At 32.7% G+C, this 27,070-nt stretch overlaps 1 protein-coding gene across 2 annotated transcripts; it reads left to right on the top strand.

Annotated features, from left to right (window-relative positions):
* Window positions 1-13,748: 13,748 nt before the first annotated feature.
* On the top strand, window positions 13,749-26,345 carry LOC118349552 (probable LRR receptor-like serine/threonine-protein kinase At1g07650). 2 transcript variants are annotated; one of them, XM_035694483.1, is made up of 19 exons: window positions 13,749-13,942; window positions 14,320-14,494; window positions 17,517-17,600; window positions 18,196-18,264; window positions 18,354-18,425; window positions 19,845-19,916; window positions 20,016-20,087; window positions 20,450-20,521; window positions 20,594-20,665; window positions 20,753-20,824; window positions 20,904-20,975; window positions 23,222-23,293; window positions 23,379-23,444; window positions 23,730-23,795; window positions 23,875-23,910; window positions 24,061-24,119; window positions 24,912-25,294; window positions 25,392-25,587; window positions 26,130-26,345. In XM_035694483.1, exons 1-19 carry the CDS (start codon window positions 13,825-13,827, stop codon window positions 26,294-26,296), a joined length of 1,995 nt encoding a protein of 664 aa, XP_035550376.1. In that variant the 5' UTR covers window positions 13,749-13,824; the 3' UTR covers window positions 26,297-26,345. The 2 variants fall into 2 exon arrangements, with proteins under 2 accessions (XP_035550376.1, XP_035550400.1); XM_035694507.1 differs by having other exon boundaries at window positions 17,529-17,600; window positions 26,130-26,340.
* The last annotated feature ends 725 nt before the right edge of the window (window positions 26,346-27,070 follow it).

The following is a 27,070-nucleotide window of genomic DNA, read 5'->3' as shown; positions in this document are numbered from 1 at the left end:
CGGCTAAGTTCTAAACTTCTAAGAGGAGAGTGTCTGAGAGACTGAGTGAGAAAGAAAATACTGAGAGCCTGAGATTGCTGAAGTGCCCGAGTCTGAAAGAAAGAAATCGGTAAAAGAAATCTAAAACAGCGTCGTTCGGTCAACAAAAATGGTTATCGGGTATTAACCGATTTAGCCGACTAATTTTGGAAGCCAAATGGAATTCACCTGTTTCGCACCCATTTCGTTTCGGGTGAGGTAATTCAAAAAATTCGAGTCGGGTCAGTTAAGTGGTTTAAATTTACACCCCTATGTTGTACTTTGGACCTTGAAGGGAGTAATACCCCAAGATCAAGGCCTTCACCACTTGGGCCAACCCCCGGATATCAGTACCATTTACGTCCTTCTAAATAACATCTTTAAGCTTTATAAGCTTTTAGATAGTTTGATATCTTCCAGCACTACTTAGCTTTATTTGTTTTTGTGAATTTATAGTTGCCATTACGAGATTCTCATTATGTGCATTTTGATATTTATTTGTTTTCATTGGTATATCTTGCAGCATTTAATCCATTGGTATATCTTTGTGATGCACGCACAACCTAATCCTAAATCGCAGGATATTTTTAGTTGCTATTTGTGATTTAAATCTTTTTCTAAGGTTTTTGGGTTCTATACCCTTCAGGTTACTGATATATTTATGAGTGATGGTAGGCTATCATCCAGTGACCGTTGGGCGTGCCGTATAGGTAAAAATCCTATTTTTTATTTTTATATTTTTTTAACATCTTTAAATCTTTTTTTTAACAAAAATATTAATATATTAATAGTCACTTCCTTAATCAATAAGTAAAATAAAATTAAATATATAAACAGTCAAAATGAGAGAGTAAAATGAGAGAGCATACTAGCATTATTCTATATTTATTAGTTGGTTTTGCCCTTGTTTAATATTTCCAGAATCTTCCCAATGTTCTTTTCGGTTTGCCACTGTAAAGCTTTTTCTAAGTGCATGTTTGGTATTAGTGTTTTTGGTCACAGTATAGTAATTTTTTATCTACGGTAGAAGTTTTTCACTGACTTCTATCCAAATAATAAAAAAAGAAAAAGAAAAATTATATCAACTTAATCCACCTCTTCATTACTGCAGTACTCACGAGTAGATTACTTGAGAACATACAAGGAAAGTCTTACATGTATGGTGCTCATTACTATCAAGAGCATATCCATGGCTAATCAATATATACCTTTTCTTGAAGATTACCATAAACAAATACATTCCAATTTCCTTTATATGAAGTTGGTAAAGAGGCCAATCAGATCAATGACTAAGAACAACAAAAGGCAAACTTCAAACGAAATTTAGATATTGGGGGTGAAAGTCTCTATAGATGATTAACAACGTATTTTGTACATACCATTCTCCAATCAGTGGCACCTATCGCTGATCAATAGTATTATCAAGAAAATATTTAACATGGTAAACCCAGTGGTTTTGACACCCCTTGCAAAGATGGTTACACCGGAATGCGCGCGGTGTCTTGCAAAAATAAACGTACGATATAAGATTACATATCCATACGATTATTTAGAGTAATATTAGATCATATAGACATGAGAAAGAATAAGATTTACTATTAATATTAGATCATATAGAGTAATATTACATATCTCATATTTATTTATTTTTTTTAAAAAGAATGTGCGACGTCTGTACATTGATCTATGCCTGCAAATATCATTTCTTTAATTACAAAGTTACAAAGTAAATCACTACAACCTTAAACCATTGTCCACCTTAGGGCAGAAAATGGAGATAGTCAAACGGGTCAACCTCCAATTGCTCCTGATCTATGTCACTCCCGTCTGATCTGGATATGCTTTCGATGGAAAGGAACGCATATGGAGTTGCACAGTTTCAGAGGGCCTTGTGCAGACTGAATTCAACAAGGACAAAGGGGGTGGAAGGATATTAAAAAACAGAATGGCCTATATGTTAACACGTAAATGCAATCCATGCAAGTCATGTTGACGAAGAGAGTGGCATGATTTGTAACGACGGAGTTTTATTTAAAGAACTCGAAGGCTTGCCGTCCATGAGGAGCCAAAATAGTACTTATCCAAAAATAGGAAGCCAAAATCATAAAATTCCCTTGATTGGAGCTAACTCATTAAGGTGCGCCCATATAGATACCCTCATTATTATATAAAAGATAGAAAGGTTGGTTTTGGGATAATGATATTCAAGAGTAGTAATAAGGCAAACCAACAATGCATATTCATCTCCCGTATTTTTGGTGAAGAAACATGATGGATCTTTCTTGACGTTTATGTATTGATTAATGAGCTCTAACCAAAATCACTATCAAAGACAAGTGTCTCATATATATTGGGCATAGATGAGCATTTGGATGAGTTGAATGGTGTTCTGCCGCCAGTACTCCACCGTGGACTGCCTATAAGGGTGTAACCTCAAATAGACCCAATCCCCCACTTCATATTCGACCTTCCAATGATGCTGATCATACACTTTCTTGATTATCTCTTGGGCCAAGCGTATGTGTTCCTTTAACTCTTGTAGTATCACATCATTCTTCTTTAGCGCTAGCTCTTCTTCCACTGATGCTACCTTGGTAGTTCCTGGAAGATATGAGAGAAGTGTAGGGGGTTCTTGACCATATACAACCTCAAAATGAGTTTTTTTTTTTTTTCCAAAATGGAGTGTCAACTAGTGCTGTAATTATACTCTGCCCAAGCTAATCAATTGACACATTCCTTCGGTCGAGCCCTTGTAGAGCACCGTAAGTACATCTCCTCTGTGAGATTGACCACTTTTGTTTAACCATTTGTTTAATGATGGCAAGCGGAGTTAAAATAAAAATTGGTGCCTTGGAGTCGTAATGCATGGTTTCGTCCAAAACAGACTTGTAAATGTCGTTTCCCAATGACAGACAATCATTCGAGGTTGCCCATGGAGCAGAAAAATATGGTCGAAAAAAACTAAGCGACTTTAGGGGCTGTATATGGATTACTCAAAGCCAAGAAATGCCCATATATGGACATCCTGTCCACCACGACCAAAATGGTTGTCTTTCCATTGTAATTTGGTAAGCCGCCAATGAAATCTATGGAGATATCTTTCCAAATCCTATTAGGAATGGGTAAAGGCTGCAATAATCATGCTGGAGCCATATTAGAGACATTCTTACTTTGGTACACGTGACAAACCTGGAGTGCTCTTTGATGTCTTTTTTCATTCCTATGCAATTCCTTGACTCGCTGGTATGACTTAAAATACCCTTCATGGAATGCCCCATGGAACTGGCTGAGAAAATAGGGAATGAACTTAGAATCTCATGGCAAGTAGATTCAATCTTTTAAGATTATGAACTTCCATGGGCCCATTGCCAATTGTCTTTTAATTCACACAACTCGAAATTGCTAGAAACTTCATCTCTGATGACGTTGGCCCAATTCAGAATTGGGTGCGAAATTATGTTAAAGCCATCTCATCTGGATAATGCATCTGCCACCATATTTTCTCGTCCACACTTGTACTCAATTGTAAAGTTAAAGCCCAAGATTTTGATAGCCACCTTTGTCAGGCACTCGTAGTAATCTTCTGGGACCATAGATACTTGAGGCTCCAGTGATTGATCCAAATCAAAAAGTGATTTCCTGATAAATCAGGTCGTTATTTTTGTAGAGCTAAGACTAGTGCCAATGTTTCCTTGTCGTACGTTGACTAAAAGAGTTGTTTTCCCTATAAGCCTTGACTAAATAAAGCTATGGGACGTTCCTGAGGAAGAATGGCTCCAATATCACCCTTGAATGTGTCACAATCAATATAGAAGATTTTGGTGAAGTGTGATATGGCTAGAACTAGTCCTTGGGTCACGGCTTGCTTAAGTTTTTTAAAGGCCGTTTCGGATGAATTGCTCTAGGAGAACCATCATTTTTAACATTCGGGTGAGTAGTGACATTATTTTTCCAAAATGTTGTATAAACCGCTGGTAAGTATCGACCCTCTAGTCCAAAGAACGCAGTGTTAGCCATTGAACCAAGGCGGAGACTTTGTCAAAGTCAACTTGTTTAGCTGTAAAACTAAGAAAACCTTCTCCACATACGTAAGGTAATCTTCCCATAAGGAACTATATACCAATATATCATAAAAAAATAATAATAATAAAAAAAGAACAAACTTTTGGAAGTACCTTTTAAAACTTCATTCATAAGGCTTGGATTGTCGAAGGTGCATTAGTTAAGCTAAAAGGCATAGCAAAGAATTCAAAGTCGTCGTCGTGGGTTCAGTTCAAGTTTTTGTCATGTCGTCTGGAGCCACGTACCCAAACTTGATGCATGATATCGAGAGTGGAAATCGAGCTTAGAAATATGGGCACCATGTAGTTCGTTCGAGAGTTCATTGATCAACGGAATTGAAAACTTGTATTTGACCGTGATTTTATTCAATTCACGGCAGTCCATACTCATACACCAAGTGTCGTCCTATTTTGTCACGAAAACAATAGGTGTAGAATAAGAACATGAAGTGGACTCGCAGATAATACCTGTTGAATATTGCATGTCTGCTATCATTTTCTCAATTGCTACCTTTTGATATTGTGGGTAACAGTAGGGACTGGGCCCATTCCATTATATATTGGTATCCTATGATCATATTTTTGTGATAGCGGTAGCTCTTGTAGTTTTGAAAACACGTATTCATTTTCTCTGAGTAGCCCCTCCAATTGTCCTTTATCGGTTGTCCTACTTTTTATCAGCTGTCCTAACATTTTATCTTACTTTTTATAATTAGTTCTTCTATATACAGTCAGTAGATACAATCGGCATACAGTCGTTCATGCCACGTCAGATTTAAAATGAATTATTTACTCTTTCTCTAAATGCACATGTTCTCTCTCTATCTCTCGCTCCTCATGTCGTCTTCCTCTCCCATCAGCTCTCTCTCTCATCAGCTCTCTCTCATTAGTTTTGTCTTTCTCTCTCATCAGCTCCGTCTCTCTCTCATCAAGTGTCTTCATGTCAATCTCGTTTGCACCAGGCGCTTGCAACAAGCGTTTTTCTTTTATAATTAAAAACTTATTTTTAAATATAATTTTAAGATTTAATTCTATTTATAAAAAAAAGAACCAAAACATAAAGCCACCTGCGGTGGCTGGTGGCTATTACATCCACCACAGCTCGTGGTGGTGGTAGTACCCATGTTGGCTGGTGGTCGAGATCATCCCTATGGTGGCCAGGCCACCCATTGTGGAGATGGAATTATAAGCACCCACCATATGTGGTGATCATCTCGATCGGAATATTCTATCATTAAAGAAAGGACAGCTCTAATTTTCCGTTCTTTTTATATAAATTCCATCTCCAGTACATTAATAAAAAAGTTTTCAAAAGATTAATAGTCAAAGCTGCAAGGACCATTAATGTTGATGCTATTGAGTGTGCACGAGAGTCTTGAAATCTAATTTTATAAGTTAATAAATGTCCCTAGCTAGCTAGCTTCTTGAGCATATATGCATGCAAGACCATGATGAGTGGGGCGTTGGATCAATTTGGACCTGTCAGTCTATATATATATTAGGTAGGAGGGATAGACAAACAACGATGGTGTAGAAGTAGGATTTCATGTTGTATGTTCACAAGTACCTACAATTAATTATGGATTTTCCCATGCATGTGGCATGGAAGAGATCGAAGAATGTCATCAAAGATAAATCGAAAAAGGCTTCTTGAGATTGTCTGAAGCAGATATATCATGTGGTAGATAACAACTCACCCGTGAAGCCTATCTCCTTAATTAATTAAGATATAATATAGTACTAGTACTACTGCAACACAAGACAAGATCGATCATGTAAAGAAAGATCCAAGCTGAGTAGTCACTTTCCTTGACCACTTGTCATCAAAGCAATACACATATATTTATATATATGTTTGATCTATCCGCACTAAAAATGAAAAAAGTTATCTAAATATAATTGTCATGTGTGGCATCAGATCAGATATTATTCCACCCACCGGCAAGTGGGTTTTGGCCGCATCGACCGCTTCTGGTCACAGAAAACACCAAAGTCAGTCGTCAATGCAGAACGTATGAGATACTTCGAAAGCATGCGCGCAGACTTTGAATGTGGAAAGTCTAGTTGAGTTAAAAAGATTAAAATTTACTTTTTTCTCTCTTTTTCAGACTATTAATTATGAAATGCATGCATGCACATCATGAGATGGATACATATCTATATATATATATATATATATATATATATATATATATATATATATACTAGCAGTAGGTATTGAGAAAATATTTTTTTTTAGTGATGTTATGAATTTTTTATTTTTTTAAAATGTTTATGATTATTAAAAAAATACATGAAAAAAAAGAAAAGAAAAATAAAAAAGTGAAATACATATTCAGGACATATTTTTAGACTACTTTTTCGTTAGTTATAACAGTTCTCTTTAGTTAATTAAGAATATTATCATATTTAAATTATGTTAAAACTCTAATTATTTATATAGTTATATTTTTTAAAAATATTTAACAAAATTTCATCATTTATTTAATGATGAAAGATTAGTATTTTATAAATTAAATTTGATAATTTATTTATGATATGATATTTATATGTTAATTATCTATTTTAAATTAATTTAAATAAATATTTAAATTTTTACCATTTGATCAAATTTGGAAAGTAATGATGAAGGGTTAAATTTAAATCTTAAAAAGTTTCATTTTCGTCTCGCTTTCTCTTTCTCCCTCTCACACCTTTTTTTTTTTTACCTAGTGATTAAGGAAGTGTTTTTTAATGATGTTGTGAATTTTTTATTTTTCTTAAAAATGTTTATGATGATTAAAAAAATACATGAAAAAAAGAAAAGAAAAAGAAAAAAGTGAAATACACATTCGGGACATATTTTTGAACTATTTTTTCGGTAGCTGTAGCAGTTCTCTTTAGTTAATTAAGAATATTATCATATTTAAATTATGTTAAAACTCTAATTATTTATATAGTTTTACTTTTTTAAAAATATTTAACAAAATTTCATTATTTATTTAATGATGAAATATTAGTATTTAAATTAATTTAAATCAGTATTTAAATTTTCACCATTGATCAAATTTGAAGAGTTATGATGAAGGTTTAGATTTAAATTCCAAAAAATTTCTTTTTCCCTCACTTTCTCTTTCTCCCTCTCTCTCTCCTTCCGCTCAGCCACGGCTTCTCTCTCTCACCCGATCTCCTCCCTCAAGCAGCCGTGCGCCACCGTGAGTGTTACCGACCATGTCACCGGCTTCCCCTCACGCCGGCGAGCAAACCCCGCCATCAAAGTCCCTTGGCAGCTCCTCCCTTCGCCGCACGCGAGCAACCCGAAATGGGTTTCAACGCTTGCGCCACTGCGCCATCGCACCACCACCATCGAGCTCCTCTTCCTTCAGCGATCACCCCCATGGGCCCAAGCCAGCGTCGAAACCCCCATGGCAGCCCTCGTCTCCCTGCAACTCCCTCTCCTGCATGGGTCTCACACAGTTTCTCCACCATACCACCACCGTACGTTGTCCCCACACCACCGCACCACCACTATTGAGCTCATCTTCCTCCAGCAACCACCCCCATGGACCCAAGCCACCGTCGAAGCTCCCATGGCAGCCCTCGTCTCCTCGCAACTCCCTCTCCCGAAATGGGTCTCTCCGTTTATTGATCATTACATATAATTCAATTAAGATATTGTATGCGGTGATTTTGTGATTTGTTGTGGTATTTTGTAATAATGTTTGTGATTTTTTGTGGTGATTTTGTGAAGTGGATTGCTGTGAGGATGTAGAGATGGACGAAGAAGGGAAGCGTAAAATAAGAATATTGTTTATCATTGTTCATTATTGATCATCTTACTATTCATCAGACAATACACACTTTTAAATATAAGGAAATATATATAAGCACACATATATAAAAGGTTAATTGGTATCCTAGTATAGTAAGGTCGGCAAGGACAGAAGTGTCAGATCGGCCAGATGGCAGTACTTAATTAATTCATATTTTATTATTATTAGTTTTTTCTATTTGTGCTATTTATTTGATTCAGTGATTGCGTTGATCTTTAGAATGAGTTTGGTTACTTTGAAATTAGTGGTACTTGTGTAAAATCCTGTATGGCGTAAGATTTTCTAATTGATAAAAAAAAGCACGTTTGCCACATCTGTTAAATTGAAGAAAAAAATAAAGTGTAATTTCGAATATTTAAATAGTCTAATGTATAAGAATAAAATTATTATTTATTTATGTTCATCTTAAAAATGTACAGTAAAATTTCATCATTTATTTAATGATGAAAAATTAGTATTTTATAAATTGAAGTTAATTTTAACTGTATGATAAAATATTTATATTTTAATTATCTATTTTATGTTAGTTTAAATCAATATTTAAACTTCTACCGTTAGATTAAATCTGAAAATTAAAGATGAATGGTTGGAATTTAAAATCTAAAAACTAATATTTTTCTCCACTTTTTCTTTCTCCCTCTCTCTCATTCCCCACGCACGATTGTGGTATTACGTCACACATTGGCTTTCACACGAACGAATCCAAAAAGAAACAGAAAAACCAAACAAACATACGAAAAAAAAAAAAAATTACTGTTTATTACTGTTCATCGTACTGTTGATAAACAGTAATAGAGATATGCGAAAAAAAAAGTAAAAAAAAGTATCTTTACTTATGAACAGTAATAAAAATAGGTTCTTTAAAGTTATAGGAAGATATATGCGCGCATGGATGTATACTTTTCCTTTTTAACCCTTGGCCGACACCAGCTTTAAGTTAATTAGAAATATTGTAGTCTTTTCATTTCTAAACTATGGAGTATGCAAATGTTAAAATATTAACTCTATTTAATTTTCTCTATATTGGATATATATAGTATTAACTTTGATAAGATGTGATCGAACAATTACAAGAAAAATAAATATTTGTGATTGATTATTTACGATGAAAATAGACTCATTTTGACAAGAAATAATCATTCTCGAAAGAAATAGTTTTTTTTTTAGTGAACTAATAATATATACATGCATGTAATCATTTATAATACTATTTATTTTTTTGCATTTGGATGAACTTCTAGAGATCATTGGTGGAGATGAAGCAATCTCAGTCCATGATCTAGTTTAAGTACTTATATATTTAAGAGAGGAGCAGTAACGTCTGTTGGTAATGACAAAGGATTGGAGGGGCTAGAATGCCAACTTCTTGCTCATAAGCATCTCATCACCATCGATGGAACCATTTGGGCGAGAGGATGGAATCATGCATCTTGACTCTGATCTGAATGAAAGGATCACCAAGCTGTATGATTGCAATTGTAGTTTTGGTATAGAAAAGCTAGCTCTTCTATCTTAGGCTTCCACGTAATCACAATAATTATAAAAAGAAATATTATTGAGAGAAGCCACTGTTTATAGCAGTCATTTTTGTACACATTATGTGTCAAAATCTACACCACACATTTGTTAAATTTAAAATTAGAGATGAATGAGAGAGATGATGAGAGAGAGTGGATACGAGAGAGAGAGAGAGCAGAGATGAGATAGAGAGTAGAGAGGAGAGAGAGCAGAGATGAGAGAGAGAGAGCGGAGATGAGAGAGAGATCGAGATGAACAGAGAGGAGAGAGAGAGAGAGAGACGAGAGAGAAAGCAGAGATGAGAGAGAGAGCGAGAGCAGAGATGAGAGAGAGCGAGACGAGAGAGAGAGAGCATAGATGAGAGAGAGAGCGAGACGGGAGAGAGAGAGCAGAGATGAGAGAGAGAGCGGAGATGAGAGTGAGTGAGACGAGAGAGAGTAGAGATGAGAGAGAGAGACGGGAGAGAGACGCTGGTGAGAGAGAGATGAGAGAGAGAAGCCGCTGCATTTGAAAGAAGAAAAATAAATAAATGGATAAGAGGCATCTATATAATGTGCATTATGTACACCACTACAATAGATGCTCTCTAAAACTTCTCTTATAAAAATAAAAGTGAAAAGAGACAATAATTTTTTTGGGACACGACGTGCCTTGGCATTGGGTGGTGTCATAAAGCTGGAAAAGGTGCAACTAGGAAAGGTGGTGCATGCGAGCCTTAATTGGGTCGTCGTACTTGTAGGGACGATATACTGAGAAAGGTCATGGAATCAGTCCTGTCCATCAAGAGAAATTCATAAAATTATTGGATTTTTTTTTTTAAATAAGGACTTTTGATAAAATGATGTTATTTTTACGAATTAATTTATAAAAATAACCTTTCTGTTAGTATATTACTATGTAAAATATTATAAAAAATTATGTGTTTATCATTTTTTCAAAGTTAATACCTAGTGATAACAATTTTGAGGTTAAGACCAAGGTATGGGTAATTTCTGTTTCTCTTGTTTATATATTAAAATGAGATGAGATAATTTGTGAATAGTAATGAAATAATTTATGAATAATATTGAAATTATAGTTTGAGTTGAAATGTTTCATAGGATTTAAAAAAATGAGAGAAAAAATTGAATAAAAATATTATAAAATTAAAATATTGTTAGAATATAATTTTTATTTTGATATTTGAAAAAGTTGAATTGTTGTTTGTGCTTTATTTAGAAGTTTCAAAATATTGTAATGATTAAGTAATGACTGGATGAAATGTTAGAAATTTAAAATTAAAAAATATTTTTATTTGTAGTGTTTGGATATTGAGATGAAATGAAATGAGATAAGAGGCTTTTATTATGGCTCTATGACGAAGAGGTCTTCTAATTGTTTTGATAAAATGAGATGATTGAGATGAAATGAGTTGAAATGAAAGTTGAAAGTTGAATAAAATATTATTAGGATATTATTTTTTAATATTATTAGTATTTTAGAATTTGAAAAAATTGAATTATTTATTATGTTTTGTGTGTAAATTTAGAAAAGTTGTAATGATTAGATGAGATGAGTTGAGATCAACTTTGAATCCAAATGGGGCCTAAATAATAAGAAGGTTAGGTAACTGTTTGAAGCTAGAGATGCTTGAAGAATGAGATGAGATGATAATTTTGAGAATAGTAGTAAGATTATTTGTGAATAGTTGTGAAATAGTTTGAACTAATTAGTATTTTTTGAGTTTTGAGAAAAGAAAAAATTTAATAAAAATATTATAAAATTAAAATATTGTCAGAATATAACTTTTTAATATAATTTTATTTTACATTTAAAAAATTTAGATTATTTTTTATTTCTTGTTTGAAAGTTTAGAAAAATTATAATGAGATGATATGAAATTAGATAGATGAAATGAGATGAGATGTGATAAAATTAATTTCCAAGCATCTCCTAAGAGATTAGTAGAGAAGTAAGGAAGGTAATTTGGAGGCTAATGTGGAAATCTTGTTTGGTGACAAACAACTTTACATAGAAGGGTGGGGAGATGGAGATTGAGCAATAACTGAAACAATAATGCTATTATGTCATTCTATTTTGTTTTATTATTTTGATCAATCAAGTATTTATTTATTTTATTTATTAATTGAAGAAGTGATTATTAGTATATTAATATTTTTTTTTATATATTCCACCGATAGTGGCTCCCAACATGCACCGCCCCTCGTGAAGATTAAATGCCTCTTTTATTTTTTTGTCTTTTTTTTTAAGCATTTTTTTATATTTTATAAAAAAAAATTACAATATCATAAAAAAAAAAAATTTACTTAATTATTAAGTTTAAAAAAGAAGAAGAATATGGGTAGAAATGTTGGGGGTTCAAAATGGTGACCTCAAGTCTGAAGTGACGCAGAATAGGAGGAATCCGCCAAGGGCCTGATCTCAAAGGCGCAGGAATAGGATTTCTAGGCATGGTACCTAAGGTGACTAGGGCAGGTTTGGGAGGTGAGATGAAAATTTTGTGTTTTGTTTTAGTGTTTAAAATATTATGTTTTGGTATTATTATTATATTAGAATTTGAAAAAGTTGAATTGAGATTTGAAAAAGTTAAATTGTTTATTATATTTTATATGAGGATTTGAAAAAAATGTAATGATGAGATGAGAATTTTATTTCTCATCCCACCTCCAAACCTGCCCTTAGGGAAATGATACACTTCTCGCGCTGGTAGCTTTTGCTCTTTTTTTTTTAATATTTTTTTATTTAATGATTAAGAATAAATTTTTTAATAATATTATAATTTTTTTTTAAAAAATATTTAAATATATATATATATATGAAAAAGTTAAAAAAAAAAAAACAAATCCTAACACTATGGGCTCGTTTGTTTTCAGAGATGAGATGAGATGAGATGAGATGAGTTGAGATTAAAGTTAAAAAGTTGAATAAAATATTGTTAGAATATATTTTTTAATATTATTGTTATTTTGGGATTTGAAAAAGTTGAATTGTTTATTTTATTTTGTGTGGAGATTTGAAAAAGTTGTAATGATGAGGTGAGATGAGATGATATATTTTTGGAAAACAAACAAGGCCTAAGAGTAGCTCGCAACTACTGCTGAGAGCAATAACTATAGAGCCATCCTTAAGAAGGATTGGCCAATAATTCGAAGGGTTTCTTGAAGGGTCATATCATAGCATAAGACCATGTCAATTAGTAGTGAAGTAATCTCACATGATTTATAAATATTAATAAAAAGTAATAAAAAAATATTAAAATAATAACAAAAAAAATAATAAAATATCTAAAATAGTGAAATGAGATTACTTCACTATCCAAATACAGCTTAGACTCCTCTACAACAGTATGTCTGGTTGGGTTTATCATTTTTCCTATATATATTCATGAGTTTGGAAATTATGAATAAAATTTGTCTCTTTTTTATTTATTAAATATCAAAATCAAATATACTCCAAATTTATCCCGGTAGAGATTTGTTTGAAGTTAAATTCATAACATCTCTAGTCTTCTTTTACACTCTTACAATCCATAGGTAATAAGGTTTCGTTTGGATAGAAATATGAAATGAGATGATATTTAAATAATAATAAAATTATTTGAATTGAGATGTATTATGAAGTTTTGAAAAATGACAGAAAAAATTGAATAAAAATATTATAATGTTTAAATATTGTTAGAATATAATTTTTTAATATTATTCTTGTTTTGAGATTTGAAAAAATTAAATAAATTTTTTATTTTATTTAAAAATTTAAAAAAATTGTAATAATTAAGTAATGATTAAATGAAAATTTTAAATAATTAAAATTAAAAAATATTTATATTTATAATATTTAGATATTAAGATAAAATAAAATAAGACGAAATGCTTCATATCCAAATAAACTTAGAAATTTTGGTTTAGAAGAGCATGTTGAAACTTTAGTCTTTAAATACATAACACAATAGATACAATTTTGAGTAATACTACATATAGTTGTTGAGTACATAAATATCGTATAATCGTTTTAAAAAAAAATAAAATTTATTATTAAAAATTAATTTTTTTATATAAATTTTATATTTATTATTTTTTTAAATAATTATACAATACTTACATAATCTATAAGCCCATGACTACAAATATTTTTTTCCTAAAATTTTAGTTTTAATGGTTGTATAATTTCACCAGTGCCCTTCCAGTACTTGAGTGAATCCTAGAATTCGTGACGCGGTAGTAATCATAATTTCACAACGTGGTCCACAATTTCTTGGAGTATTTTTGTCCTTTCTATACGGACTACATTCGGTCCTCGGTATTCTCGGGCAGCCATAGCCTGACACATTCATTAACTCGGTTACGGTATCTCTCCCTCTGCTTTAAATGCTGAGCTGAGACTGATATTCTCAGCTTCTACACAAATTCTTATTCCCAATGGGAGCTGTTTTTGCAATTCCAAAACTGCTTCTTGCACTTGTCGTCTTCTACACTACAATGTTATCATTTGCAACCATTGGATTGGCAGCCACCGCTAAACTTCACAGTGACGAAGGTATCAAAATCTGTCATCTTCTACACCCCTTTAGACTTGGAGACGAAGAAGAGAAAGCAGAAATTTCGTAATTCATTTGTTATTGTTGAATGAACTCAGTTCAGCTATTCCCAAATTGTTGCATTAGCCTCTACCAACTGATCTGGGTTACAATTAGTTAAGATTACAGCCTATGATTAATCATTTGTTTTGTCTGAAAAGATTATTGTTGCTTATGTTGAATGCTCATATACTGCCTCAATAAAGAAAGAATGCAGAAGATTGTTTCTTAAGAAAATCCATGATTATTCAAATGGGATTTTTTTTTTCTGCCTATATTTTCCCGGTAGCCAAACTGGTGACTTGATACTTCTTTGGGTTTGTTTTGTTTGGTGCAGTGGAGATACTGAAGAAGATAGGGAAGAAACTGGGGAAGAAAGATTGGGATTTTGGGATAGATCCCTGCAGTGGAGAAGGGAATTGGCAGAGATTGGGTGAAAGAAAAGGCTTTGAAAGCAACGTGACGTGCGACTGTACCTTCAACGGCAATTCCTCTTGCCATGTCGTAAAGATGTACATACATCTCTGATTCTCTATTGCTTTTCCTCATTTTGTTCTCTCTGTCTCTCTCTCTGTGGTAATGTTTTCTCCAAGGCTTTTACGTGCTGATCTTTCTGTTATGATTAATTTTCCTTAGGGACTCTCTCAGCTGAGGCTGAGAGAGAGAGGGGGGGGGAAGAGACAATGACTGCAAAACCAAGGGAAGTGTAGGGAAGTGTGTCGTATCAACTGTTGATTGGTAAAGCACATGGGTGAACTTATCTATATAGATAGGAGTAGGGCTGCAAACAGTTTGGTCCGGTTCGGTGATTATCATTTTTTTGGATTGGATTGTACCGAACATCCAAAGGTCCAGTCGGTTCAGTTTTTTTTTTTTTTTCAATTTTTTAAATAATTAATAAAAAAATTTATTTAAAATACTAAATTAAATTAAATTAAGTGACTTATTAATGTGAATTATGTAACAAACTCAATAAAAAAATATTTTATATAGTCAATAATAATAAATTAGATGAAAATTATATTATTAATTTATATAATTACTATATAATTAACTAATTAATATTATATATTTATTAATTCATAGAATATTAACAAGTATTAATAGCATATTTAAAATTTTATATTGTCAATAGTGATAGGTTAAATGAAGATATATATAAAATATTGTTAATTTATAGAATATTAACAAGTATTAATAATATATTTAAAAATTTATATTGTTAATTGTACAATTATTATATATAAAATATATATATATATTTTCATTTGGTCTGGTCCGGTCCTAAAAAACCGTGGACCGTGAACCAGACCGAATGTTTTCGATCCTCCAAAATATGGACTGGACCGGACCGGTCTAAGTCTCGGTCCAACTGGACCGTTTATCACCCCTAGATAGGAGTGTAATGGTTTAGAATAATACTAGACCTACCTCCGTTATGTTTTTTTTATATGTTTTTTTTAATTCTTTTTTTATTTAGATTTTTTAATAATTTTTAATATTTTTAAAAAATAAAAAAATTTACAATATCATTAAAAAATAGTTCCTTAATCACAAAGTAAAATAAGGAACTATTTAACTTTATGATTAAGGAAGTGTTTTTTAATAATATTCTAAATTTATTTTATTTTTTTTAAATATTTAAGATTATTAAAAAAATTTCTATAAAAAATAACTGAAAAAAACACATAAGAAAACAAATGCTAGAGCCAGCGGGAGCCAGCAGCGGTGGCTCTAGCAGTACTCAATGGTTTAATCTGATTTTGGATATGTTTTAGAATTGAACTAATATATATCGGTTTTGAGATTTAAAGAACCGATACCGCACTGATTACAACCTTAAACCGATACTTTCGATCCAATTTTTTCAATATATTATATAGTATATATTTTATAGTATATAATAATATAGTAATAATATATTATAGTATATTATAATATATATTATAATTATATTATAGACTATAGTAATATATTATAATATATAATATAGTGATACATTATAGTATATTATAATATACAGTGCTATTGTATTAGTATAACTACTAGTACAATAGACTATAGTGATAATATATAGTTATTTATATAAGATTTTTAAACTTAATAATATATTAATTAGTAATTTATCATATAATACAAAATTATTTTATATATAATTTTTATAATTATATATAAAAATTATATATAATATAAAAAATCAAATATTTTATACAATATAAAAAATTAAAAATATATATATATTTTAACCGTCCGGTCCGGTGTTAGGAAAAGAAATAGGGGAACCGGGTCGATTTCAACCGGTTTTGAAAAAAATGAAATCAGTACTAGATTAGACTGAACTCGTACCAATCCGGTCCGGTTTAACCTTTTTTTTTTTTTTCACCCCTAATAAATCGGTTTTGGGTCGAGCAACTTTGGATGGGGATGTTGGGTTGGCCAAGAAATTCCACTAATGCTGTTGTGCTTAGGTCTCGCACAGAAGTTTCAATGAGCATGTTTGAACCTACTCATCAAACAATACTAAACTTTTCATGTTCTTTTATTTTATTTTATATTTGCTTTGATTTCTTTATTTTTTTCTTTTTCATTTGTTCTAAATTCCTCTGACTAGGGAGTTTTCGACCATAGATGTTTGGTAAGGAAAAAAAAATATTTTTTACAAATAACAATTTGGGAAAAAAATATATGTCTGAAACCAAATTATTAACGCATACAACCATATTATGATTATGCTCTTTTTTACCTATCAATTAAATCAATAATTAAAACTGTCTGTTCCTTGGTATATGCAAAGTATACGAGTTCTTTGTTTCTACTTGGGCCACTCTGCCAGCACATGGGGGTTCCTCCATTCTTACTCACTTTTTCTTATTTCTTAAGTTTGGATACAGAAATACTCTAAATCTATCTTATCTCATTATTACAATTTTTTTAAATTTTCATATAAAATATAATAAATAATTCAACTTTCTCAAATCCTAAAACAATAATAATATTAAAAAATAATATTATATCAATATTTTATTTAACTCATTTAAAACCATCTCATCTCATCTTACTATCCAAACGAGCTCACATGGTATCCAAAACTATCCATGTTAGAAGTTCTTTTTTTTTTTTTTTTTTTTTTTGGTGATTTTGGAAGCCACTCTGGCTTGAGTTTTTGACCATGGATGTTTGGAAAAGAAAAAACTATCCAAAACATGGCAAAAAAACTTCAGTCAGAGGATGTAAACCTGTAGTCCATACATCTGCCATTATCAGACATTCCTTTTAACTTGCTAATAGTATTATTTCTTCCTTTATTTTTTTCACTTTTTTACAATAATCCATACATCTGCCATTATTAGAAATGTGTCGAATCAAATCTACCAAAAAAACCTTTTTCCTGCTTTATTAATTAATATTCAAAACAAAATGTAAACCTATAAGTGAAAGATATTTTTAAGTATGCTTTATTTTCTGTACTTTCTGGATTCCAGATGTAGAATGGTTCTGTTGTTATGAATGCCATGTTCATCTAATTTGCTTTAGAGATATATGCAGAGCTATGAAGGCGCAAAATCTATCAAGTACTCTACCACCAGAGTTTTCCAAGCTTCCCTACCTCAAACAATTGTAAGCAAGAAAGCAGTACTCCTCTAATTTGAACTAAGTAACCATTTACAATTGTTTTATCTTTTTTAAGCTTCCATGTGTTCTATCATGTGAATTGTTGAGGAATAATCTCACTTTGCCTGTGGACAAAGTCTTGGGCATATTTATAAGGAATGAACAATCCTCTCTTGTTAAACCGGTTTTATGAGATGAGTTAGTTCCATAAATTTCTTCTTGGTATCAGAGCCTGCCATAGGACGAATGGGGACCCATACTACTTATCCCGTCACAAGGATTAGGAAAAATACTGGCATGCACGTGAGGGAGGGTGTTGAAGAATAATCTCACATTGCTTGTGGACAAGGTTTTGGGCATGTTTATAAGAATGAGCATTCATCTCTTGTAGAACCGGTTTTATGACATGAGTTAGGCCCATGAATTTATTCACTGTTGAGGAATAATCTCACATTGCCCGTGGACAAGGTCTTGGGTATGTTTATAAGAAATGAGCAATCATCTCTTGTTGAACTGGTTTTATGAGATGAGTTAGGCCCATAAATTTCTTCATAAATAGTGAATCACCATTGGCTAATTCCAAGCACTTCATTTTGTACAGAGATCTCAGTCGAAACTACCTCACTGGTTCAATACCTCCCCAATGGGCTACCATGCACTTGGTCGAGCTGTAAGCACCCTCTCCCAGCTTTCAATCGGTTACCACTTAAGAAGAGTATCCTAGTTGGAAGTTACATGTTTTGTTAATTGTATACGCAGCTCTCTAATGGGGAACAGCTTGTCAGGTCCCTTCCCAACAGTTCTCACCTGGATCACCACCCTCAAAAACTTGTATGTTGGAATCATTCTTTGATTACTTTCATATTCACGATTTATTTTTGTCACAATTATTACGAGTTGATGCTGGTGATTAAGGTTAGACTTGCACCATTTTACAACAATAATGGAATCTGCTTATGATCATATGTGTTACAAAATTATCAAATTATCGTTTTATCAACTATGTTTTATAGAAAAAAGCAGTAGTATGTGATATTATGCAATTTCTTTGGGTAAGATTCTAGGAAGCTTCCTTTGTGTTGGTTAGTGCCCATCCCAGTTTTGGTAAGTTTTTCTTTTCCTATACTAGACCCAATTAGGCAAGTATCATCAACTTGCCTGTTGTACAAACCAGTACTTAAATCAATTAATTCTAAGAAAAGTGTTAGGTTTATGAAGAAACATACAAAATGAAACCTTACAAACTGAGGTGATTTGATATGATTTGTTAATCTACCCCAAAATAAAAAGAGCTTTATAATCTGATCTACCATATCAAGCCATGTCAATTTGTATAACAACTATTTGTAATTCTTTTTGTGCACCAAGCATTTATCTAATTCTAAACCTTCAAACAATGAAACAACAACTCAAATTTCGAAATTAATCTACCCAAAAAAAATAAAAAATTTAAAGACTCTAGATACTCGGATATGACTTTTGTAGAGTGATTTATTTTTTCAGCTGGGTTGGTTTGGAATGGGTCATGTCCAAAAGAATAGTTGACCTTTTTGTTTCGTGAAGAGGGCTACTTGCCTCGTGTGGTGTATTTGGAGGGAAAGAAACTAAAGTTATTTTGAGGATCATAAACAGACAATGGAGGAGCTCAAGACTTTCTTTCTGAATACTCTACTCAGCTCGACAGATTCTTTAGACTTCAATGGCTTAATTTACCAGTTTTTCTTGTAACTTATTCTCTTTCCAGATAGGTAATCACTTAATACATGTCTTCTGTATTTGGATTGCACCTTTCTACCTTTTAATGAAACTTTTATTAATGATAAAAAAAAATGATGCAATCACACAAGTCATTAAAATTAAGGTGTAACTGTTTTGGGTTTTGTGCACAGTAGACTTGGGTCTCTAAAACTGAATCACCTTCAATTTTTGTGACCTTTCTATGTCAGCTGTAATAAAGGCCTATCCAATCAATTTGTCAAGGCTAACGTGAAACAATCCATCAATCCATTTGCAATTTTTATAACATTTTATGATATTATATTAGAATTCTTTTCTGTGGGATTTAAAGTTTAAAAAAAAAAAGACTCGTAATGAAATTGAGCCACACAAGATTCATCTGCAGAACCTGTCAACCCACTCTATTTAAATGGGGGCTTTGCATAGCTACTTTAACTTTTCCAGCTCTATAAATGGCTTCAAAAAATATTCAGATGCATTTTCTAAATTATTAGAAATTTATTCATTTTACAGGAGCATTGAGGTAAACAGATTCTCAGGACCCATTCCACCCGAAATTGGAAAGTTGATCAATTTACAAAAACTGTAAATCTTTATCACCTTCTTCACTACATTAATCATTAAAATGGACCTTACTGATTCCCATAATGTAATACTTATGACTCCTTTATTATCTTTTTGCAGTATCCTGTCCTCAAATGCTTTTACAGGAGAACTGCCAATTGAGCTTGCCAAGTTAACCAACTTGACTGATATGTGAGTACTGAGCATCTTCATTAAATTCATGATATATTTCTTAACCCAGTATCATAATACCAGGCTGGACAAGACAAGTAAGCCATATATATGAACAACAAGTTCTTTCTAGCTGTGCATTAGAAACTTGTCATAGTGCCAAAGATATATAGAAAACAAATTATAACTATTAGCTTTTACTCAATACAAATCTTATTTTGATATTTCATGATTACTACCTACCATACAGTGTTAGTGGATGTTATAATTTGATTCAATTATTTCTTATGTTATTCCATTTGAAGCTTCGTATGTAGTGTGTGCCTGAAACAATGATGTTTGCCAGAGTGACTTCTTATGTTAGTTTCTATGATACGTTTTAGGAGGGTAAGCGACAATAATTTCTCTGGAAAGATACCTGATTTCATTGGTAATTGGACACAGATTAAGAAACTGTAAGTTTCCTACATGTAGCTTACTGCATCATAGTGTATGCTCCTATTGATCACAAACGCATTATCTGTCAGGCATATGGGGGGTTGCTTTCTCGAGGGGCCAATACCTTCAAGCATTTCTGCCTTAAGAAGCTTAAGTGATCTGTATGAATGTACTACAGCATCATATATTTCCTTGTTTTAAAAAAATTGAACATACGAGTAATTGTTTATGTTCTTTTATGATTTTAGGAGGATAACTGACTTAAAAGGTCAACGATCTACTTTCCCACCATTGAGTAATATGGAATCCATGAAGACGCTGTCAGTTGAATTCCCTATGTGATTTATTCTTCTCATACTCTGAAATTATACTTTTAGTAACTTCAATGTTGTGCTGCAGGATACTGAGGAAGTGCCAAATTTATGGAGAGATCCCTGGATATATTGGATATATGGAAAAACTTAAAATTTTGTGAGTAGTTCAAGAGATGGCTCTGAGGACCTTCTCAATTTTCCATGTTCTCTTGGGAAACCTCAATTAATAAAGAATTCATGGAGGATAGGTTGCTATATGATGTTAGAAGGTGATTATGAAAATGGTTTTGATCATCCACGTGATTCTCCCTGCACAATATTATTACAGTCATTGAGTAAGTCAGCCATAGTCAATTGTTATCAGTAGCTATTGTTATCAAGCCAGTAACTGATATCAATGGTTGCTGTCAACAAGTAGATAATCATTATTTGATTAGGTTAGGTTGTTTGACTTGGTTAGGAAAGAAGATATCAAATAAAAGTTTATCAGGATTTTCTTTAATCGAAAGCTATGAGGATGCTACCGACGTAGACATGGACAAAAGGAGCACCAAAACATCAAAAGGAAAAAGAGCAAGAAAGTCCTGAAAACTAGAAACAGAAGAATTCGGAAAATATCAAGTGAATCATGGAAAAGCTCCTCCATCACCCTTTTGCAATCTTGATGCGCCAATAACTTCTTCCCCTCCAAATGCACACATCATACATGACACAATCAAGTAACTTTTATCAATAATATAGGAAAAAAGAGCAACTCTTATCAATTGTTATTGTTAATATGGGAATTATTATTTGATTGAGCTATGTTATTTGATTTGGATTTGGACAGGAAATATCAAATAAAGTCTCATATGAAAATAGTACTATAGGTTTATTAGATTTAGTTTCTTATTTCATTCATATTTTTATAGGTAGTTTCTTATTGCATTCTTAGGAACGTAATGTTGCATATCAATAAATGTTTTTATCATTATTATTTAGAAATACAAAACTACTCTACCAAGGAGGCTAAAAACCTCAATGAATCCAAAAACTTTGTTTTCTCTATTGCTGAGAATCATAGTTAAGAATCCAACAATATTTAATATTGTTGGATTCTTAACAGAAAAATCTTGGACTGCCTCTCTTGGGAAAATTTTGACGTTCAATATTTAAGGAAGCGGGGTATTATAGGTATGGATTGGTGTTTCATGTGTAGAAAGAATGGGGAAACCGTGGATCATCTACTCTTGCATTGTGAGGTGGCAAGAGCTTTGTGGGATGGCATTTTTTGTAGAATCAGTTTGGCTTGAGTGATGCTTTGAGAGAGGTTGATCTTCTTGTGTGTTGGAATGGGCTCCATGGTTGTTCTCAAATGGATGTGGCTTGGAAGATGGTTCCTTTGTGTCTTATGTGGTGCATTTGGATGGAAAGGAATGAGCGGTGTTTTAATGACAAGGAGAGTACTTTGGAGCAATTCTGGAATTTCTTTGTGCACTCTTTCTTGTTTTGGTTTTCTGCTTTAGTGATTAACGGAGCTTCTATTCATGATTTTCTCTTGCCGCTTTCTGTTTTCTAGAATGTATTTAGGTGTTTTCTGCTGTATACTAACTGTGTACATGGGCTTTACCTATACAGTCATCTCTAATAAAATTACTTCTTACTTATCAGAAAAAAAAAGATAAATTTAAGTATTCAGTTGAAGAGTGTGTGGAAAGGCTGGAAACAATTTTGCTCATTGCATGGCATGCAGATTTTTAAAAAATCTAACAATGATAGCAGGCAGGAGGGACTTCTTTTCTAGTTTTATTCCAAGGAAAAAGAAGTACCCAAATGAAATCCCATGGACAAGCGAGAGTTTAGAGTCTTTAGACTATTTTAGTTTGCGAAAGCTTTACATAAATGTAAGTTAGTTATGATAAGCATATTCTGCCTGTATTTTCTTTTGGAAGTTATGCCCTTTTACATCATATGATGTAAACCCAACATTCTTTAGGTAGGTATTTTAGATGCTTCTTTATCCACTAGTTTTGTCTCATAACTAATTTCTAACATTTCATGATTATTATTATTTGTTTTTTTCCCCGGAAGAGGTGGAGAAGTGAAACTACAATGAATTTTTCAGACCAGTCTCAAACAAGAATTACAGTATCTTTCTAATTGAAAAATGCTTTCCTCTTGTGATACCTAGAATATGACATAGTATGGATCTTAAAGTTCTTCTATCATTCACATGAAACTTATATGACAGAAGGTTATAAGATTTTCTTTTGTTGGTGAAGTTTGCACAATTACACAATTGCATAATTGTTGTAGTTAACATTCCCGCACTCCATTATTCATGACTTATTCACATGTATATATAAGGATTTGATATTTCTTTTTTTGGTAGAAACTAATATCCACTTTCCTTTATTAATATAGAGACCTCAGCTTTAACGACTTAACTGGTGAAATTCCAATGACCTTTGTCCAACTTGCTGATGTAGATCTCATGTATGTGAATTCCCAATTAACAAAATTTTCTGTTTACAACCTTGGTAATGCTATCATTTAAGATATGCATGTTGCTTTGTCCTAGCTATTTGACAGGAAACAGGCTCACTGGAAGCATACCCGGATGGCTCCTAGGAAGAAACAAGAATGCGTATGTAATTCCTTGACTCTTTTTCTCACATTACCATCTCCCCTTTGTAAGCCTTTAATAGAAACAAAGATACATTTTGATAATTGTTTGGTTCCACTTGGATCTGGTTGCATTTGGAGCACCATGCTATATTTATTGAAAAGTATGATGCACCATGCAAAACTTATAATACGACTTTCTTTATGAACTTTGATCCTCTGATTCTAACTTTAAGAAACACAAAGCTTGCAGCAGCTACATATGAAAAAATAGGATTATTTTCTCATTTCTTGATATTTGATATAGGGATGTCTCTTACAATAACTTCACTTGGGAGAGCTCGAGTCCTGCAGAATGTCCACGTGGGAGTGTGTGAGTATTTTCTTCTCTTATGTTTTATTTTGCCATCAACAATGTATAGTGACAACAACTATTTGATTCGATTTTGCAGAAACTTAGTGGAGAGCTACTCGGCAGAAGATAAATTGTAAGATTTTGTTCTTGTGTAATAATATAATCTATTATTAACTGTAAGAGGTTAAACAATTGTCAATGGTTGCAGTTTTGGAATAATAGCTTCAGATTGACGTGTTTGTATTTAAGATATAAGCTCAAACATCTCTTCCATCTGTTGTAGAAGTAGAATTCATCCATGCCTAAAAAGGAATTTCCCATGTCCAGCTGCGAATAATGAGCGTAAGTTTCTCGATCTAGAACTGAATTCCTTTTTTTGGGGCAATTTTTGTAACATTAATTTTATGGATCCACACCTACATAAATGAATTTAGTAAATAAATCCTCAACTACCCCCTCCCCCACCCACCCCCAAAGAAAAAGGAAGGAAAATTAGGATTTTAGGGTGCCTACTTGGGAAGGGCCTGGTGGAACAATTAAAAATGTAACTATTTGAAATAAACCTGTACTTAATATTGTTTTATGCCAAGTTGTTCCTTCTTCTTAGATAACGTATACAGCAAGAAAGAGGTAACTATTGTTCAGTGAAATATTTCTTGCAAGGTTGGAGAGCAGTATAGAGGCGCAATTCTCAGTAAAGAAAGAAAGAAGTATATATTGCATCCCATTTGCTCATTATAACTTACAACTACATAAAAGATTCAGATTTCAATTTTTAGATTTTGTGGGATTTTATTATCAGTGATGTGAATGGAGTAAATTGCTTCAATCCTTGGAGTAAGCTTGAAATAGGTAACTTGAACTTTTTGTTATACTATGCAGAATATAAGTAACAATGCGTCTATTCCCTAGGAAAGAAAAAGAACGAAAAAAAGATAATATTAGCCATCAGGTATAGGGTGAGTCAATTCAATAAATAATTTAGAAAGACTCATCTTTTGTACCTGAAGATGGCGATGCACAATGAATATGATTTACTGAGTCCTGAGGTAAGCCTATCTTTCAATGTGTACTGCTATGATGTTTGGAAAGATACTATTTGAACATTTCCCCTAATTATCCAAACTTAAATAGGTCATTACTTGTTGCACATTAATTGCGGTGGTAAGGAAGCCAGTGTCAATGGCACCAAATATGAAGCAGATAGAGAACAAAGAGGTGCTTCGATGTTTTACTTGGGTCAGAACTGGGCTTTCAGCAGCACCGGTAACTTCATGGACAATGATGTAGAAGCAGATATCTACATTGAAACCAACACCTCTGCATTTTCCAATATATCTGTTCCTGATTCAGAACTCTACACAACAGCACGTGCTTCTCCCCTCTCTCTGACATACTACGGACTCTGTCTCATGAATGGGAACTACACTGTTAAACTTCACTTTGCAGAGATTATTTTCACAAATGATAGATCATTTAATAGCCTTGGGAAACGCATATTTAATGTCTACATGCAGGTAAGAAAACTTCAATATGCACCAACTGAGAAAGAAACTTTCTCCAGTCCAGATTGTAAACAAATGAGTACAATCTTTACTATATGTTTTGATACAGGACAAGTTGGTATTGGAAAATTTCAATATAGAAGATGAGGCAGGTGGAGCTGGTAAGCCACTTATAAAGTCATTTACTGCGGCTGTCACGAGCGGTACATTAAAGATACACTTTTACTGGGCTGGAAAAGGGACAACAGGCATCCCTGATAGAGGAGAGTATGGTCCTCTCATATCAGCTATATCAGTAGATCCTAGTAAGTAATTATAAGCTCGAAATTCTTCAAGGTACATTTCTATATTGCCTGTTACTTAAACAGCACAATTCTGAGAGTGAGAATGTGAGAGAGGTTGTTGTGATGCTTTTAAAAATGCTTCTGCCTAAGGATTTTGTTTCAAAAATTGTAGCAAAGGTAATAGTTTACCTCCTAAAAGTTCCTTACTGAGTTACAAATAAATGGATGTTGTTCCATATGCATTGCATGCAAGGAAGCAAAAAAAGGTTGTTTGCTAACCTTACTACAAAGCAAAATATGTTAAAATAGGATGAAAAGAATTAGTTATAGAAAGGTCAAAAGTAAAATTCTTTGATGACATAAAAATGATGCTAAATTGGAAAAAAAGAAGTTCGAATTTGAACAATTCAGCTGTTATCAAATGAATATTGATTTGTAACCAGAAGTAAAGCCCAATGAGTTTGGGATTTGCTTATAAGACTAGGTCATTTCATGCGTTTAACTGGATTGAGTTTTTTTTTTTCCTTTCATTTTGTTGACTTGAAATAATTCCTGTCTTCCAGATTTTGAACCTCCATCAGATGGTGACAACAAAGATCATTTGATAATAGTGGTTGTGGCTGCAGTAGTACTTCTCGGTCTTCTCGCCCTATGTGTAATGTGGAGGAAAGGCTGGATGGGAGACAATGGCTCTGCAAACAAAGGTATGAAACATTTTTTCTATCCTTAGTGAGATCTTTGTTTATTAGCATCTCTAAATCAAAATTGCACCCCACGTAGTCAGAGTGTAATTCACTCACCATTTAGTGCATCACATCACAGTTTCACCATCTCCAGTTTCAAATGGGTCAAATGGAATTTACTTCAGCCACATTGACACATCAGCTTCCAATATTCCCCTTAGGCTTCTGTAAATCATGTTGGTTTTTCAACTTAGAAATGATTAAAATATTTGATATAAAGTAAAAATAATGTAAACCATTACCTTTGTTCAATGTATCGGTTCGATTGTCTAGATTTAAATGAAAATGTGTCTTGGTACTTGAACCAATGTATGCCTCTTGGGGATATGAGCCTTAACCGTTTCCCAACCAAACAATGGGTTGTGTCCTTTGGTGAATTAGAAACATTTTCAATGTATTCTCTAATTCTTGAGAAGTTGTGACTTCTCAAAAGTGTGACTTCGTTTAAGTTGTGATTTTTTATAAGTACCATTTCATTTATGTGATGTGACTCTTCATATGTACCATTTCATTTAAATAAGTTGTGACTTTTCATAAGTACCATTTCATTTAGGTGATGTGACTCTTCACATGTACCATTTTATTTAAGTGATGTGACTCTTCAAATGTACCATTTCATTTAAATAAGTTGTGACTTTTCACAAGTACCCTTTCATTCTCTATAAATAGGGAACCCCACCCACAAATTCATTAACTCCAAATTCTCTACAAAACTTAGATAAACACTTCTCCTTCTCTTTGTCTTTCTTTCTTTGGGCTTT

The sequence above is a fragment of the Juglans regia genome, chromosome 1, assembly GCF_001411555.2.
Source record: "Juglans regia cultivar Chandler chromosome 1, Walnut 2.0, whole genome shotgun sequence".
Classification (NCBI taxonomy): Eukaryota; Viridiplantae; Streptophyta; class Magnoliopsida; order Fagales; family Juglandaceae; genus Juglans; species Juglans regia.
This window is presented reverse-complemented; position numbering and strand designations above follow the sequence as displayed.